Below are 17627 nucleotides of genomic sequence, written 5' to 3'. Positions count from 1 at the left end.
GGCATAAGAAAATCTTTATACATTTTCCTCTTGTAAAATTCTGACTTTATTCCCATTATATCATAACTTTTCCATAACTTGGTTTCTCATAATATTACGACTTTCATTTTTCTTTCATATTTCAAGGGTAAAAGGGTATTATCTTTTCCAACTAACATTGCATTCTTGTAAAATGACAGCTTTCCTTCCATTTCTGATGATGATGTTTTTTTCACAACTGTTTCAACTTTCTTTCATAATTATGACTTTATTACCAGAATATTTGGACTTTATTCTCATAGTAATATAACATTTTCCTCCAACCTAAGTTTCCAAAATTGACGGCTTGATTTGTTGTGTTGTTTTTTCATCACATTACAACTTTAAAAAAACATTTCTTTACTTCAACTAAAATTTTTTATTTTCCCTCATACTATTACGATATTAAGCCTGTAAAATTACAACCTTTTCTTAGATTACTACTTTTTTCATTTAAGCACTTTGACTTTTCTTATATTCTTCTTCAGCTTTCCATACCTGACATTGCTTTTTATAATTTTATAGTAGAATTCTTTCTTCTTTAGAATTATTTTTCTTCTCATGTAATTATATATTTTTTTTCTTTTTTTGGTAATTTTTAGACTGTGCCACAGGCAAAATGTGGGCCACAAATGGTCCCCGGGTCACACCTTGGACATCCCTGCTTTAGGACACAAAAAAGTCATATTCAGTATCAACTGCAGACCTGTTCAAGGTCATTTAGCTTATGCTGGACTTGGGCGCCATTCTCTCTTGTTTCGGCCCGTCTGCTGATGCCATCACTTGGATAATGCTGCATTACTACAATTTCCCTGTCTTTGTCTTATTTTGGTGGTTGTGAGTATTGATCTCATGCTAGCCAGGAGCTGTCATGAATTACTTGCCACAGGAGCGAATCATTAGTCTTTCATACAGTTTTCAACGTTGTTGGTCGATGACTTAGTCACGGTTACAAAGAGTGTTCCAAGAAATAATAAGATGGAAATGGACTACAGGGCTTTGCTTTGCAGGCCCATAAAATGTGGATTTGTGCATCCCTAGAGTGACGATGTAGAGGACTGCATGATAGCTTGGTCTCCATCCTGTCGCCACCAAACAAGCAAGCAGGACAGCAGCAGCGCAAAGGACCAGTTGATCGCGTACAAAAACCACATCGAGTTTTCAAGCACGTGGAGCAGGCAAATTAAGTCCGAAAGTTGATGATTACACACAAGTGACGGTGACGATGAGTGGTGATGACAATGTGCCAAATTGACCTCTCCACAACAATCAGAGCAAACTACACATCTCAGTCCACACTCGTCAGCGTACTTACACTGGTGTTAACAGCACTTTAAACCTGGAGTGATTTGGTTGCCCTAACCTGGTGTCATTGTGATTCATAACACTACATTGTCCACTTCCAGCTGCAGCCCATCACAGCGGAAAGGCAGGGTACACTCTGGACACATCGAAACTGACAACCGTTCACATTGTCTTCCGCACCTACAGGCGATGTCAAAATTGAAATGGTATTCTTGTGTGTGAAAGCCTGAGGCACATTCAGGCCTGGGAAGAATATGCCAGGAGGTTTTAACCCAGGATCTTTTATCTGCCTGTGCTACACTGCCCTACTGTGTCCACATTCTTGGCCCAATTTATTTCATGTCTTTGCCCTAATCAGCGCACATTTAAATCTTAACAACTCTTTCACTTTTAGCCTGGAATTGTCTGCCATGAGCTACCACACCAAGAATGTCAGCATCTCCATCCATCCATCCACCCATCCGTCCATCCATCCATCCACCCACCCATCCATCCCCTACCCACCCGCCCATCCATTCATCCATCCACCCACTCACTCATCCACCGACCCACCCACCCAATTCAAAAACCATCCATCAATCCACCCACCCATCCATCCCCTACCCACCCGCCCATCCACCCACCCACCCACCCACCCATCCATCCATCCATCCATCCACCCACACACTCACTCATCCACCCACCCAACCATCCACCCAACCCATCTATCCACCCACCCACCCATCCATTCTCCACTCATCCACCCACCCATCCACTCATCCACACCCACCCAACCCATCCATCCATCCATCATCGGTGGTGGTCGGAGAGGAAGTCTACAGGTGTAGATCAGGGCTGCCATAAACGGTCATTTTAATATTCGACTCATCGGAACGAAAGAAAACTCAAACACACTTGACTTTTGACTTATTATTATTGTGCATTATTATGGGCTGTCAAAGTTAACACGTTAATGCCGTTAATGGAAGTCCCCTTTAGCGGCTGTGTTTTTTTTGACGCGCGATTAACGTGCACTGCTCCTGTTTGACCCTCGGCCTCCACCGTAGTTTGGTTGAAGCACGGTAACTCTGTAGCCCCAAGCTGGAACAAATATTGATGGGAAATGGAGAAAGAAAAGAGTATTTAGATTGGTAAAGTTAGCTTCAAAGCCCTGGCAGATGGCTCTTGTAGCAAGACCAAAGTTATTTGGATCTACTGTCGCTGTTTGACTTCACGGATTCCATGGCCTGCCAGAGACTGGAGCAGTGCAGCTATTGTTTTTATTGTCATATACAGTGCTACCTTGGCATAAGAGTGACCCAACTAACCAGTCCTTTTCACATTCTGGCATTGAACTGCCAGCTAAATTGGACTTCCAGCTGCTATTGACAGGCTGTCAATGTGATGACCGTGGCTGAATTTTGATTTTGAACTGACACAAATAAACAAAACATGTTTGTGTCAGTGTGAGAGGTTTCACTTGCTCACATCATTTCTGGGAGAGTTTAAGAGCTAATGTGCTAATAATAAAGAAAAATAGTAATACAAAAATATGCTTACGGTATTGTTTTAAATAATGGCCCATAGTTCCCAAATTGATATCGTTTTAAACAAACTCTGCGATTAAATGTGATTAATTGTAAGTCAACTATGGCCAAAATATGATTAATCCCGATCAAATATTTTAATCGGTTGACAGCCCCAATTATTATATATTATTGCACGACAAATTTGAATTTCACTGTCCGTATTTATTTATTTATGTCACTATTTTTTTCACTTTTCTTATCTCTGCTTTCTGCCTTGGTTGTTTTATTTTGTGATGAAATTGAATATCCCGGACACATGAATTTCTCTTGGAGATGAATAAAGTATCCATCATCCGTAAATTGAGTCGCGGCAGCATGAAGCTGCTCTTGTAGAAGTATCATTTTGAAGTGTTTACGGTTTATACTAACTAAAAATAAAGACAATTAAGATGATAGTTCATGAAGCCTTTCATGAAATATGCTCGTAGCAACAAAAACATGTTTCCCTGTGTAGCATAAAGTGCAAACTAGTAAAATAAGGAAAAGGTACTTGCCTGAACACACAAACAGAAATACTTCAGATAATTTTTTAATGGGTTTAGGTTTTCTTTCCATAATTTGTCTTCAGCATCAATGACTTGATGAAGTAGGATCTGCCTGGTAGGTAGTCGTCATGATAAAGGCTTTTGCAAGAAAAACAAAGATTAAAAAAAAAGTAGACTAGTCGACTATTAAATGAGTTGGACATAATCGCAATGGTGACAGCCCTCGTGTAGATGACCCCCACCAGAGTACGACTGAGGAGTGAATGAACAATGGCTTCACTTCACCGTGAAGCGCTTTGGGCGTCTTGAATGTAATCCATGATTATCATTATTATTATTTTTATCCAAACACAAATGGCGGTCATTGTAATAACAGAGTGATCACAAGAAACGTACGCATGATTACATTCCGAGTTAATAGGATTACAAGTGTCAGTTACATGGCCATCCAAGTACACCCGGCACGTGTGAACAGGGTAAGGGTGTTACCCGGGGCTTACGTTGTCCCCGCAGGTGACCGGCTTTCACCCCAATGTGACTCTGACCTGGAGAGGTATCATTGCTGACCTTTGCCTCTTGTCAAACCAGAGTCATGTGGAAGTGTCTGCTCTGTGGCGGAGTGCTGAGCTGCCGACCACGGTTGCCTGGCAACTGTCCAGAGCTTCAGGCTAAATGATATGGGCAGACACTCGCTAAAGCACTTGCATACAGACATGCAAGCACTTACACCGTCAAGCACACAAATGCATACACACACACAGATGATGTTTGTGAACTTGCATGCAATCATGGCTATCCTGTCACTCTCTTTTCAAGGGTAACATAAGAGAGCATTTTCTATTTGCTCTCCAGCACTGATGTCCAAACAGCTTCTCTCCTTCCTCATTTGCTAGGTTTGCTGTCTAGCTTCCGTCCACCACACACTGAGTTGGTCTTCCTACCGACTTAAGCGCTGAGAGCAGCATTTTACCCGACTGAAGTCATGCATATTCAACACTGCTTTTGGTAACGGCTGGCAAAGTGTGGGAAGAGTCTTTAACCTTTAAATAAAGGCTGGAGGCAGTCAAAGGAATGGGCGAAAGATAGACCGCTAGTCGGGAGCTGATGGGAGGGGGGTTTAAAAGACAATTATAAAATAAACAAGGCAAGTGGGAGTGGAACCTCAGTTAGCATATGCCCCGGTTAGCATGCTTTTTGGTTTACATCAAAAATGCATTCCAAAATGTCGGATTGCTTCTGGCAAAAATACATTATGTTTCGGAGTCAGACCTTCTGGAATGGATTAATGGCGCTAACCAAGGTTCTGCATGGGTCTGTTGTTGTGAAAAGTTGAGCTGAAAGGCAAAGGCTGGAAGGCCAAGATGGCAGGTACAAGCGGCTGAAATGAGACTTAAGCCGAGGTTACAACTGGAAGTGCGATTTTTGGGCCATGCGTTCCACACTTCGTTGTATTTATTTTTGGTTGTTGTTCTTGGAGAACGTAGTAGTAACACGGCCTCTATGCGTTTTGTGTATTTCCATTTTTTTGCTGCCGCCGCTGCGCCTCCATGTTGGGATTGACCAGATGAGGCGGCTCGGGCATCTGGCCAGGAAGCATCCCGGACGCCTCTCTGGGGGAAGGGCACTTCCGATGGGGAGGAAGACTCTCAACTGTCTCTCAACTGGCCTGGATACTCTTTGGGATCGTCCAGGAGGAGCTGGACAAAGTAACTTAGGCGTCTGCCCCTGCAACGCAACCTCAGATAAGCGGAAGAAGATAGATGGATGGAGAAATGGATGGACAAATAACAGCCAATCAAAAGACCGTCACAATATAAAGACTCAATAAAACTTGATTGATGCCTGCGCGACATGGTGAGTGATTCTTCCAAAATACATTCACTACCGCTTAGACCTCAAGCTGTGAAACAAGGTGGCTGAAAACGAAATTGGACTGATCCGTGCAGTTTTGAGGAGCAGGAACAAGTCAACCAAGGAAACAGGACACAGGTGGGAGAACATCGAGACAGCGAGCACAGTAGTCAAAAGCCTTTCACACAGATTAGACAAAATTAGCACATCAGAGAGGGGAGTTTTATTTCGCCTGTGTCATTCACACTGAACGCAGCCAAGTGGAACATGACCGTGTCTGTGTGTTCACAAAGCGATCAGTCTATCAATTAGCTTCGCTGCGACATCTGTGCCGGCAACTGGTGCGACGTATACAATACTTGTCAAATAGTTATGATTGCTTTCAACACAAAAGACAGAAATATGTCTTGGGAGTTAATGAAACACTCTGGTCTTGGCATTGCGGAATGGAATCGTCCCTCGTTTATAGCGATTAATTGGTTCCGGACTCGACTGCGATAAAAACATGTCCACAATAAAAGATTCAATGTTAATAAATTGATTATTTATGTAATGTTGTAATGCTGTTTATGACTTTCTAAATAAATTTTTCGACATTATTAGAGCTCTGTCGGCATGGGATAACACCCCTATAGTCACCTTTACACTGGAGATGGCCGCTAGCTGGTGAGCTAACAAGCGAGCGGGCTGGTGGCTGACTTTCTTCTAAAAACTATCAACGTCCACAAGGAATGGAAGGAGACCTTCTTTTCACTCTATCATGTGGGACATGCCGTAACTGACTGCATGCAGTGTTAAGGTAATGTCATGTAAGCTAATATCTCAATGTTTTGTGTCATTACTGCCACCTAGTGACCAGAATACTACATATCACTTGTATTGACATATGTTGTGACTAATAATAGACTACAGTCTACCACCAAACAGCCATCTTTTATTCATTCATTCATTTCTAAAAAACGGCCATATGGCGAGGGACACAGCTGCCTCTGACACTGCCTCCGAAGCCAGCTGATTCGCCACCCCCCACCCCATTCTGTCCTGGTGCTTTTCACACAGACCAGCCACCAAGTCTAAGATTCACTGCTTGAATAAGCGGTGCATGTATTTGCAAAAACGGGACAAGCATCATCAATAAACCAATCAACTGACAGGTATTTGATATTGGTAATTCATCTATTATGATCTACTATCATTGTGTTTGAGACAAAACGAGATATTCAAACCAGTGATGAAGATTTGTGCCTCTTTTCTAATGTGTTGTGGAGCAAACCACTAACTGTGTTTGCTTCATTGATGAGTTTCCCAGTGACTAGCTAGCGCACCGCTACAGTATTTCCATCCATTCTGGTCTTCAGGCATGGTAAGCTACGGAGCATGTGCGACCTTCCTGTCACCGGAAGCCCGGGTTCTCACGTTGTTTAAGAGACTCACTGTCATCCGGTTGCTAGTCTTGCAATTCCCGGTCTTAGAATAATCGAAGGATTTATGCCGAGATAAAGGAAGTTGCTACCGATGCAGTCGCAACTCTCGCCTGCCAAAGTGGATATCCAGTCACATGGGCTTACGGTTCACAACTCTATGAGCGAGGTGGCCGGCTAGTGACCTTGTGTTCCTTTGTGCCGCATCAATGCCACTTTGCTAAGCTGTTAGCTGCAAATGACGAGTAAGTTGCAAAGTTGGCAAGACCAATCTCTCCTAGCCATCTACTGTATGCAGACGTTCCCAGACAGTCCCATTATAATGTGTTTATGCACCAATCATATATCACCAGTCAATATATTTGTGGTGGCCACAAATAAGGTAGGGAAACACTGCGGTATGAAAAGAGGCCAAAGACTGCAGTAGGCTACTGATTACATGTGGACCATTGTTACTAGGCCTGCTTGTTGGACCGTGCCACCAAACTGGCATCAGTTCAACGGTGCTGCATGAAAGAACCCACCATTCTAGATGATCCTTTTGCATGTATACTGCTGATCAAAATTTTAAGACCAGTTGCAAAATATGCTGGCGTAACCAAAGTGAAACAGGCTGTTCAGCAGCTGATCCAAAGTTCAGGAGCACAGCCATTAAAAGTCAAATCTTGGCAAAAAAAAAGCCAAAATGTAGATTGACTGTAAATTAGTGTCAGGTATTCCCACTGTCATGATCTCTTGATGGCAAAGGCAAAAAAGCTTTCTCTCTTTGAATGCGGCGGAATGGTTGAGCTGCATAAGCAAGGCCTCTGGCAGCACGCCATTGCTGCTGAGCTTGGACGTCATTTCAAACTTCTGAAAAAGCATCCTGAGGCTCATCGAACAAAAAAGTTAAGTGGTAGACCGCAAGAAAACGAGCCGGAGGATCAACATTGGCTGTCCAATTCAAATCGGGGTTGTTCCTGGTACCGAGTGTAGTCCGATAGCCGTCAGACATCGTCCGCCAGGGAAGACTTTTAAGAAGAAAGAACGTCTTCAAAGGCCTTGTCTCCTTCGATGCCACAAATTTGTTTGGAATTTGCAGGACAGCACCAAACATGGGACATTGAAAGGCGGAAGAAAGTTCTTGACGGACCTGACGGCTTCCAGCATTACTGGCAAGGAGATCCCACCTGAGATGTTTTCCATCATCATGACCCCTCAATGGAAGAATGGTGCTTCAGGTTGTGCAGGGGCATCAAACGGCAGCTGGCTATGTGGAGAAGTTGCAGGGGCGTCCGCCATGACCGAAGGCCATCGTCTGTGTGGTAATGACTGGCTTCTTCAACAGGACATCGATACACTTCACAGAGGAACAAGCTCCCCAAGCTCCTGTGTGTTCCCTTTATCTAAATCCAATGGAGAACATTTGGGGATGGAGAGTGGCGCCCTCGTGAAGCCATCTTGACCACCCGGAGGAACCTTCCCACACCATCAAGTGTGTCCAAGTCATTTCAGCTACTCATTAGTCACTCCTTTTCTATTTTACAGGGATTTCTCACTCTTGTCTCACTCTGGGTTTGCATTATAAAGCTCTACTTAGAATCTCCAACATTTTGATCAGGAGCGTAGTACTGTACATGTGGGAAAAAGTTCTGCTCCAAAGTAGAAAAGTGCTGCTAATGTGCCCCTCCGCTACACGTGGCCTGAGAGTGATGGCTAACTGTGAGGCCATTGGATGCATGCCCAGTGTATGATGGACCCCTGGGGTAGGTGACCCCGGTGTGAGGGACTCCAGAGACGGGATGCATGAGAGACACCGGGGGAGGTAGCGACGCTCTGCATGCACTCTGACTGCAATATCAACAATCCAAGCTCTTTCCCAGCATATTTGGGTGTGCAGCTTTCCTACACACCAGTTACCGTACAAGCCCACCGTGATTATGATATTGTTATAGGTGATTTAAATTCCCACTTTCCAGTGTTAATGAGCTGTGCAATGAAACTGAGCAGTCCATTGGGAAAGCCGTATTTAAAGCATCAAAAACAACATAACATCATGAAAAAAAAGCAAAATGCTACAGTCAAATGTCAGCTTGAATTCACGACACACTCACTAATCATGTTTGCCGTTCTATGTATCCACTCAACTGCATGTGCTTATAAATGACTCATAATTCTTGGCATGGGATTATGTCATTTTACATTCATCACCACACATTAGCCGTCCAATTATTCCAATGTGGATGCTACATTAGCAGCTCCTGCACACAGCTCCCATCAGAGGTTATTGGTGAGTCACGTTAAAAAATAGATGGAGACTATCTTTCCTTCCTCCAGAATGGCTGCTAAATTACACAACAAGGCAACTCCCAAATCCCGGTATTTGGGGTGGACTCCAGACATCCAGAATTTAAAATGTGACATGTTGGATGTATTATTTTGGCGTGTTTGTTCCAGCTGAGCTTTGGTGAGTACCCTGGAACTATTCAATGTGACTTTTTCTATCTTTGATAGAAAACGGACGGTTAAGTCGTCCCCTGAAGGCCCAGGTAACCCGCTACTGGTAGTAAGCTTCACCAAGCCTTGATTTGCACATGTTCCTTGTCCAAGTCAGAGCTGCCCGTGAAGGGGCCCATGAGGGGCCCTTGAGGCGCTCACAAGGGGAAGTGAGAGCGAGAAGGGTCCAACATTGAACATTGCAGATTGAAATTGACTACTAGCAAAATTTGCCATAAATTTCCCCCCCTGACCGACCCTTACATTCCATAAACCATTTTAATATTATGTACATTGTAAAAAAACAATACTTTAGAGATGAAACCATGAAACAAACAACACTGTTGTAGTCCACTGCATTTTTTGAAAGGCAGACCTACATCGTATAATGGCTTCTTTGAATGGCTTCTTAACGCTTATTTTGTCTACTATACTCGGTGAGACGAGTGTAAAGTCATTTAAAGCAGAACAAAATCAAGTAACATGTAATTTGTCTTATTTATGTCCACTGTGTCTCTGATTATATCTATTCTATTGGGTATAATATGTAAAGGTGACTATAGGGGTGTTATTTCATGTGCTGAGGGCTCTAATAATGTTTAAAAATGTATTTAAAAGGTCGAACACAGGTTTTCTATGCCATAAAATTCACTAATTACAGTTGGGTCTGGAACCAATTAGCCGCCATAAAGATGGTAGGACTGTATGGGAACCATATAGAAACTACAATGTTGTAGTTCCACTGCATTTTTTGCCAGGCAGCATCGTATAATTTTAAGATGGCCATTTGTGAGGCAATTAAACAGACAAATATAGCAGCGCATACTAAATGTGACATATTCCAGGGAGTGATTTGTTTAATTTCCAGGAGGAAGCAGTTAACAGGGCCTGGGAGGGGGGTGCCAATAAAGAATCGAACAGGACAATTGTAAATATGACCGGTAAAAATTGAAATCCGAACGCCGAGGCCGTTGAAGGAGCATCCAGAAGAAGCATGCACCTCTTCTTCCCCAGGTGAAAAATGTGCTCACTCCCAGTGCCCACTTTGGCTGGTCTTTTCTCCAGAGTTCATTAATTAGTTAATTAGTTAATTAGTGTGAACAGATGGCTTTGCAGCCCAAATCAGAAGGCTCCACGAGCCCGGAGCAGGAGGAACGCAGGAGAAGGTGAGGAAGGATCTCAACCATCACCAGACCTCTGATCCAGGCTGTGTGCTGCAGACATTTCTTATTCAGGGTAATTAATATTTCACAGCTAAATTCTGGGTTCTACATCTCTTCCTGAGAAAAAAAAGCCATATCCATGCTGCATCGTGCGTGGCGGTGCGGTGGACACACTGGTGCAGACCTCGTTTGAATGAATACTTTGCATCGCTGCAGATTGAAAAGGCACTTCTGAGGGTTTATTTTTAGACCGTTCTCATCTCCCCCCTTCTGTTTCCCTCACTGTCTCTCACTGATTCTCCCTCGCTCATACGCCTCCATTGCCTGTTCTGTCCCCCCGCCCCCCATTCCTGATTCCCTATCAGCCTCTTAAAGGTACAGGCATGGCACGGAATGAAGTTGGCACGAGTGCGCTTCCCACCGTGTAAGTACAGGCTAATACCAAAGATTAGAGCAGAAAATTACTTAAATACGACACGCTGGTGTTTCTCACTCAGACTCAAATTCGCACTGTCAGAGTGGAGCGACATGAAAAATTGAAATGGACGCTGCATTATTCATTTATATATTTCATACATGGCACGCTAAACAAATAGCCCCCACACACACAGACGGCATCCCGTGCCCGCTACACTGACGCTGCACATACACATAAGGACCATGGCCTTAGTACACTCACCTATTTACAGCCTATCTGTGAGAATGAGAGTCCAACCACGTTACAACAACAACGCCACGAATCAAGGGCACTGCGTCACGCCTCAGACTCACCCGAGCAGAATCCTTCCCCACCTCTTCAAGTGTGTGTTTTATCTGCATATTAATAGTTGCCGAGCAGTAAACATACCGTGCCGTGCATGAGTGCACATCAAACATCAGCGCAGCAAGCCCGCTTCCCAGGCTGCAGCGAGCCCAAAGAAAGACGCCGCTGCCCATTTCTACAACTTTCATTTCAAAAGACACAAGTGGAATCACATGCTCAACTGGCTGCTTATTTCATGTGACGGCATGTTTCAAGGATCATGCAACAAAGTGAGCAGGACACAGCTGCAGGTTGCGCTTCTCAAACGCACTTTGTCCTTGCCCCCCCCCCACCCCGTGCCTCTCCCCATTGGCCCGGATCACGTTACCCTGTGTTAATATGCAATGCCACTCTTGGACAGCATCCTAAACTACTCTCATCCCCGTGTTTGTCAGTGTTCAGAAGTGTTGAAACAGGCCTGATGCACCAAACAAGATCTGATTACCCAACTGGGAAGGCAACAGAGAATGTGTGCAAAAGACGACGGCGAGTGTAAACACCTGAGTCCGCTACTCTATCCCGCCGGCATCCGCTGCAAAACTGTGACAGAATGGACAAATACGCCGCTTCATCCAGAAATACTGGAACTGCAACAGACACATTTGACTGGCAGGATGTCGGAATAGTCGGAAGCTATCGTCCGTGTTCACAATCATACAAACACAAATTGACTCAGCAAAGGCCGAAAAGCCGCGCCCATAAAAATGCCTATTTTTGACAGACGGCTCGCTCCTCCCCCCTGCAAACCCTCCTGTTAGCTCGACGTTGAATAAAATGTGCACTTTTTTTGGAAGATCCACAATCATGTAAGGCATGAACACGTCTTTCTCTTTTCACTTCTAAAGATATAAAAACAGCAACAAAAAGGCAGCTAAGTGCATATAATGGGACACACCGATTTTGCTGAAACAGCCTTCTGAAAAAAAATCCAAAAAGTACCAACAATGCAACAAATTACACATTTTAACCTACATATTAACCAAGATTCAGAGACATTGTTATTAATCTTGTTACGCCCAAGAACAACGTCACACCCGCTAGCCAGCTAGCTGCTAGCTGGCAAGTGTAAGGTACATAAAAGATAAGGTAACATGGTTTAAAAAAACTGTTTAAAATGCATAAATATGGTTTAGAACATTTAAGAGTAGTAATAGTTCATGTCATACATATAAAATTCAGTTGCAAAAGAAAAAAAGACACCCTACTATTTATTTAATATGTTTGTTTCTAAAATAACCAAATCTCCATTGTTCGCGTTTGGGTGTAATACCGCAAGGTCCACTAGGTGGTGCTTGCAACGATGGTGGTATAGAGTAGGTGACAAAACGACAGAAGAAGAATAAATCCGTCAAGTCATCGTGGATTGTCTTCCTTAATCTGTACCACAGGTTAGTACAAAGTAGAGATAATTTATACTAACGGCTGTAAAGAGTTTAGAAAGTTGCTAGAGTAAACAGCTGACTTGCAAAATGTGTTGTAGAGCATTTGAACATAAGCGAAATGGCTAATGCTAGCCAGCGTTAATAGCATGAAGAAGGCTAATTGAAAAATGTGAAATGTGTCTGGACACAAATTGGTAATTGTTGATGTAATCATCTTATGATATCTGAAGAGTTGTTATTTTTAGATTCTAATAAATCCTGAGGGTGAATATACGTCAAGTCATCATGGATTGTCTTCCTTATTCTGTACCACAGGATTTTCAAGGCATACAACCCCTCCAGGTGGTGGAGGAGCAACACAAGCTACTAGCCGGCTAGCTACTAGCTCACAAGCTATTAGCCGGCTAGTGACTAGCTGGCGATGCTGCAGGCCTCTAGCAAAGGGTAATGCTACATATTTTGTTTTGATGCTAGGTCTAGCGTTCCTTACTATGTGAAATCAAAGCACCCAGGATGGATGTTCCCAAAATACTGCAAGTACTACATGTTATGTTAATGTACATGTTGCTACAGGCTCACAAGATAGATAGAAAACCATAAAATGTTGTTGGAGCTTTTTGGTGGTCTTTTAATAACGGCCTTTCTGAGCAGAATAGTTGTATCCCATTACGTGCCGTAATGAGGTGCCTCTTTTTAGCTCATGTCTTTCCCTTTTCTCATGTGTGTGATGCACGTGATGGGACACACTCATTCCACATAGAAGCTCAGGAAACAGAAATGCACAGACAAAAAGAAAGACGTGTGTTCATGTCTCATGGAAAGATTGTGGATTCCATTCCATTCCATTGTGCTCCGCTTATTCGGGTCCGGGTGCCGGGGCAGCAGTCTCAGTAGGGAAGCCCAGACTTCCCGGTCCCCGGCCACCTCCTCCAGCTCCACCGGGAGGACACCAAGGCGTTCCCAGGCCAGCTGTGAGACATCATCCCTCCGGCATGTCCTCGGTCTGCCCCGGGGCCTTCTCCCAACTGGGCATGCCCGGAACACCTCACCAGGGGGGCGTCTCAACTGGCTCCTCTCCATGTGAAGGAGCAGCGGCTCTACTCTGAGCCCCTCCCGGATGAGTTTTCCTTTAGATGCAGCATATTTGGACTTCCCAATCGTCGTCATGATGAACCTCGCTTGGCTAGTGCTAGTTTGAAGGTGTCCATCCTTTGTGTACATTTTATGAACTTATCCACTTTTTCTTTGTTTTTCTGTTCATTTGACAACACGTACACGCACAATAAAAATATTGTTGTGCTGGTCGGAGTGTCATCAAATGCCCCTGGTGCAAGAATGAGGAAGTAACACCATACTCACCGAGCACGCCCAGTCGATAGTTCATGGTGACCACGATGACATTCCCATACGCGGCAAGGACGCTACCATCAAACATGTTCCCCGAGCCCTCCATGTAGGAGCCGCCGTGGATGAACAACATCACCGGCTTCTTACGGCGGTCGCGGATATCTGTGGAAGCACACACATTGATCAGATTGACGATTTTTAGGTTAAATTGACATCCAGAATAACATCACAAGTGGAACCTTCTAGCAGTTTCATCCCACACGTTTACATCGACAGTGAGGCAGTGAAAAAAGTGTGAGTAAAGGAATGTAGGCATAGAAATTAGAAACAGATGACGATGTACTCAGACACTTGGAATCTCTCAAGTTATTAAAAGTGAGTCCTTTTCTAATTTCTAGCTTTCAGAAACGGGTGAAAGAGCTACGCAGATGTCATGTGGACGGAGGAGTCACGCATGACAGGAAGTAGTAGGAAGTGAGAAAGCGTGGAGGAGTGTCGCGTGCAGAAGGTTACGCATTGGAGGGGAATTTAACGCATGTGCACACACACACACGGCATTCCGAAGACGCATTCAAAGACGTTGTGATAAGTCATGTGCGATACCACTGATTTCAATTACGATCTGATACCGGGTAAAATTCATGCTGGTATCGGCCGACTGTAGACAAACTAGACTAGCCAGACTAGAGATCATCTTCTACGACAACCTGAACAGTCCAGCTGCCATGGACTCGAAGCCCTGAGAATACAAAGACCTGGATTGTTGACAATACTCACAAGCATAGGAAACAATGGAAACTCACTTCATTCGTTCACAATACGCTTTATATAGAGAACAACTGGAGTTTTACATGCAGGAAACAATGCAAAATGCATATACAATAATCCCGTCTTTGTCGTGGTTAATTGGCTCCAGACCCGACTGTCATAAGTGAATTTTTGTGAAGTAGGATTCTTTAGTTATAAATGTAATACTTTCACAGTTAACTTGTTTACAACCTTCCAAATATGGTTTCAAACATTATTAGAGACCTCTAGACATGAAATAACACCCCTATAGTCACCTTTACACTCCTACTATCTACTACAGTAGACATAAGACACTCTAGACTCGTGCTCTTATGTGTGCGTTACTGTCAACTCGAAAGGCAGGCAGACAGGAAGTATCGTCGGGGTTTCAGAGTTGAATTTCAGATTTAAATGCAATTTTGTGAGATAATTCAAACCAGGAAAAAAATCTGGTTGTGTATCCAGGCAATCAAGTCTGGTGCTTGTGTGTAATAATAACACTACTGACACCTGGTGACCAGTGTAGAATACTACATATCATCAACGTCTTTGAATGTGTCTACTTCATGCCTTATATACAGTCTTATATAATACTTAACTCGGGCAAAAACACATGCAATATTTACCTCAATATAAATATGATTTGAGCCAAAATAGGCCGTATATGTCATGATCTGCACTTGTTTTGGTCTGCTGCCCCCTGTTGTCTCTTTTCTGTGCTGCAGCAGACCCTGCCTGTTCACCTGGTCTGCACACCTGCTGGCCATCATCAGGCCTTCATATATCGCTCCACTTCCATTGTTCCCCTGTCAGATGGTCGTCCCGTCATGCCTTGTTTTGCCTCGTCCTGCCTGCATATTGCACGCTTCAGTTTTTGCTCCTGACCTTTTGCCCCTCTGCCTTGTAACTTGCCTTTCCACTGCCTAGTGTCTGTAAGTTGAGCCTCTTTGGATATCCTTATTTGATACTTCCAACTCTTTTTGGTTGTACTTTTAGCTTCCCGGTGACCTTCTGTCACCTGCGTCTTGTACTTTGTTTTTCCTCCTCTGTGGGCGCCCTGTTCTGGGTCCTCAACACCTGGCACGAGTGCCACCCAGTGTAAAGAGGTATTCAACCGTAGCAAATGAATGCACACACCTATTACGCCAAATAGGCCGAGATTAAAACGCTGTTTGTGCTGTGAGCATATACTGTAGTAACAGGCACATTCATGATAACATGTAATACTTATGGTATTTAGCCATGTTTTGGTCATTTTTAAGCATTAGCAAAACACCCCTCCTGGGTGCAACGACTACATATACAGTAGCAACATAGAAAGCAACTCTACGCTTAGCGTCCAAAACAAAAAGACAATACATAGTGTTACCTTTCGCTAGCAGCCTGAGGCATTGTGAGCGAGTGTGTGGTGAAGCTAGTCTCTAGCCGGTGTGGTGTGTCGAGGTGTCACTATGCCAGTAATATCCTTCTTGAGTGTAACAATGTTAATAACAATAACAATAATAATGTCGCTGTATAGCTTGGTTAATACACAGGTATTACGTGCATCTTAGCTGCCTCTTTTTTTAGCTGTTTTTGTACCTTTAAAACACACACAGGCAAGACCCAGACATGTGTCTCACAAAAGGATTGTTGATGATGGCCACTTTTCCTTGAATAAACTTCATGAATAATTCTGGCATATCAATGAAACACAAATGTCCTCCCGAATACCGAAGTCATATTGTCTGATGCCTCTGGCCTGTGAGGGGACACCTTTCAAAACCACCAAACCTCCTCAAGTGTGTAACAAATGGTGCAACCACTCGGATGCCCCCCTCCCCCTTCCAAATAAAACCCCTCTCGCTGCGTCGGTGGTATGGTCTCAGCATCCGAGCAACGAGAGCCGAGCCGGTGCAGCCCAGTTAAGCCGAGCGTCTGCACGATGCAGGCCATGTGGATAATTTGTATGAAAGGCAGACCAAGTGGAAACATAAATAACAGCCACAGCATCTGTTTACCCCCATGAGCCAAAGCACTCGGTGATGGGGCGAAACAGAGATAGCAGCAGAGGAAGAGCGATAAAGAGGTATAAGACAGAGGGGAAGACGATGAAAATAGGACAGCGTGAGAGAACAGAAACGTGCGTGCGTGTGTGTGTGTGTGTGTGTGTGTCGGGGATGCTAACGACGTGGATGGAAGGTTCACACCAGAAAAACAACAACATGATAGCAAGGATGAAAAAACATGAGATGCTAAAAAGCCAGTCACACACAGCGGGATACGCTAATGAACACTCACATTCACACCGCAGTCATACACACACACACACACACGCACAATGCTTGCATCGGCAGCTGCGATGCTGAGTCGCTATGGAAACTGCTTCTCGCTAATAGAACTGCACCAGCCATTCCATTGCACCGACTCACTGAATGCCTGTTGCCGTGGTAACAAATTCAACTCACGTCTTTGCACACCCGCCTGCATCACCACCTGAATCTCAGGTTGCACAAGTCTTGGGTGCGACACTCACAGGCGCACGTACACACACACACACACACACACACGACACATTATGGATCACACCAGTGACTCCAGCAGACGGCTACAAAGAATAAACTATTTTCTGTCCCATACTCCAACACGCTGCTCTTCTCTGGCGTGTGTTCTAAACCTCTGCTAATTTCCCAGAGGATATGTAAACTAATTCAATTATGCTTAAGCAATACCAGGACAGTAAAGAAGAGCCCGTGTGAAGGCGTCAGCACACACAAAGACAAACTAATCACTTGACATGTAGCTGCCATGTCAAGGCCCAAACTGTGAGTGGCGTCACTGCTGAGAAGCAGCTTCTCTATCAGGACTTTTCTAAAAGAAATGAACACATTCTACATCATTCAATATTTTCCGTGATTTAAAAAAAATGAATGGGCAATGTCAATGTTGCCCCATTTGCTGGAAATTCATTTGACATTTAACATTACCTGTAACATTCTGCTTAGTTTGTGCAAGGTGGGACGACACAGGTCGTAACACGGT

At 44.0% G+C, this 17627-nt stretch overlaps 1 protein-coding gene across 1 annotated transcript in view; it reads right to left on the bottom strand.

The window, feature by feature from the left end:
• The window catches only part of LOC131131892 (neuroligin-2-like), an 86497-nt gene that overhangs the window by 17246 nt on the left and 51624 nt on the right, over positions 1-17627 (bottom strand). Inside the window, exon 4 of the mRNA XM_058076905.1 lies at positions 13830-13979. Coding sequence (XP_057932888.1) covers positions 13830-13979 — 150 coding nt within the window. The remainder of the gene's footprint in view (positions 1-13829; positions 13980-17627) is intronic.

Source organism: Doryrhamphus excisus, chromosome 7, assembly GCF_030265055.1.
Source record: "Doryrhamphus excisus isolate RoL2022-K1 chromosome 7, RoL_Dexc_1.0, whole genome shotgun sequence".
Classification (NCBI taxonomy): Eukaryota; Metazoa; Chordata; class Actinopteri; order Syngnathiformes; family Syngnathidae; genus Doryrhamphus; species Doryrhamphus excisus.
This window is presented reverse-complemented; position numbering and strand designations above follow the sequence as displayed.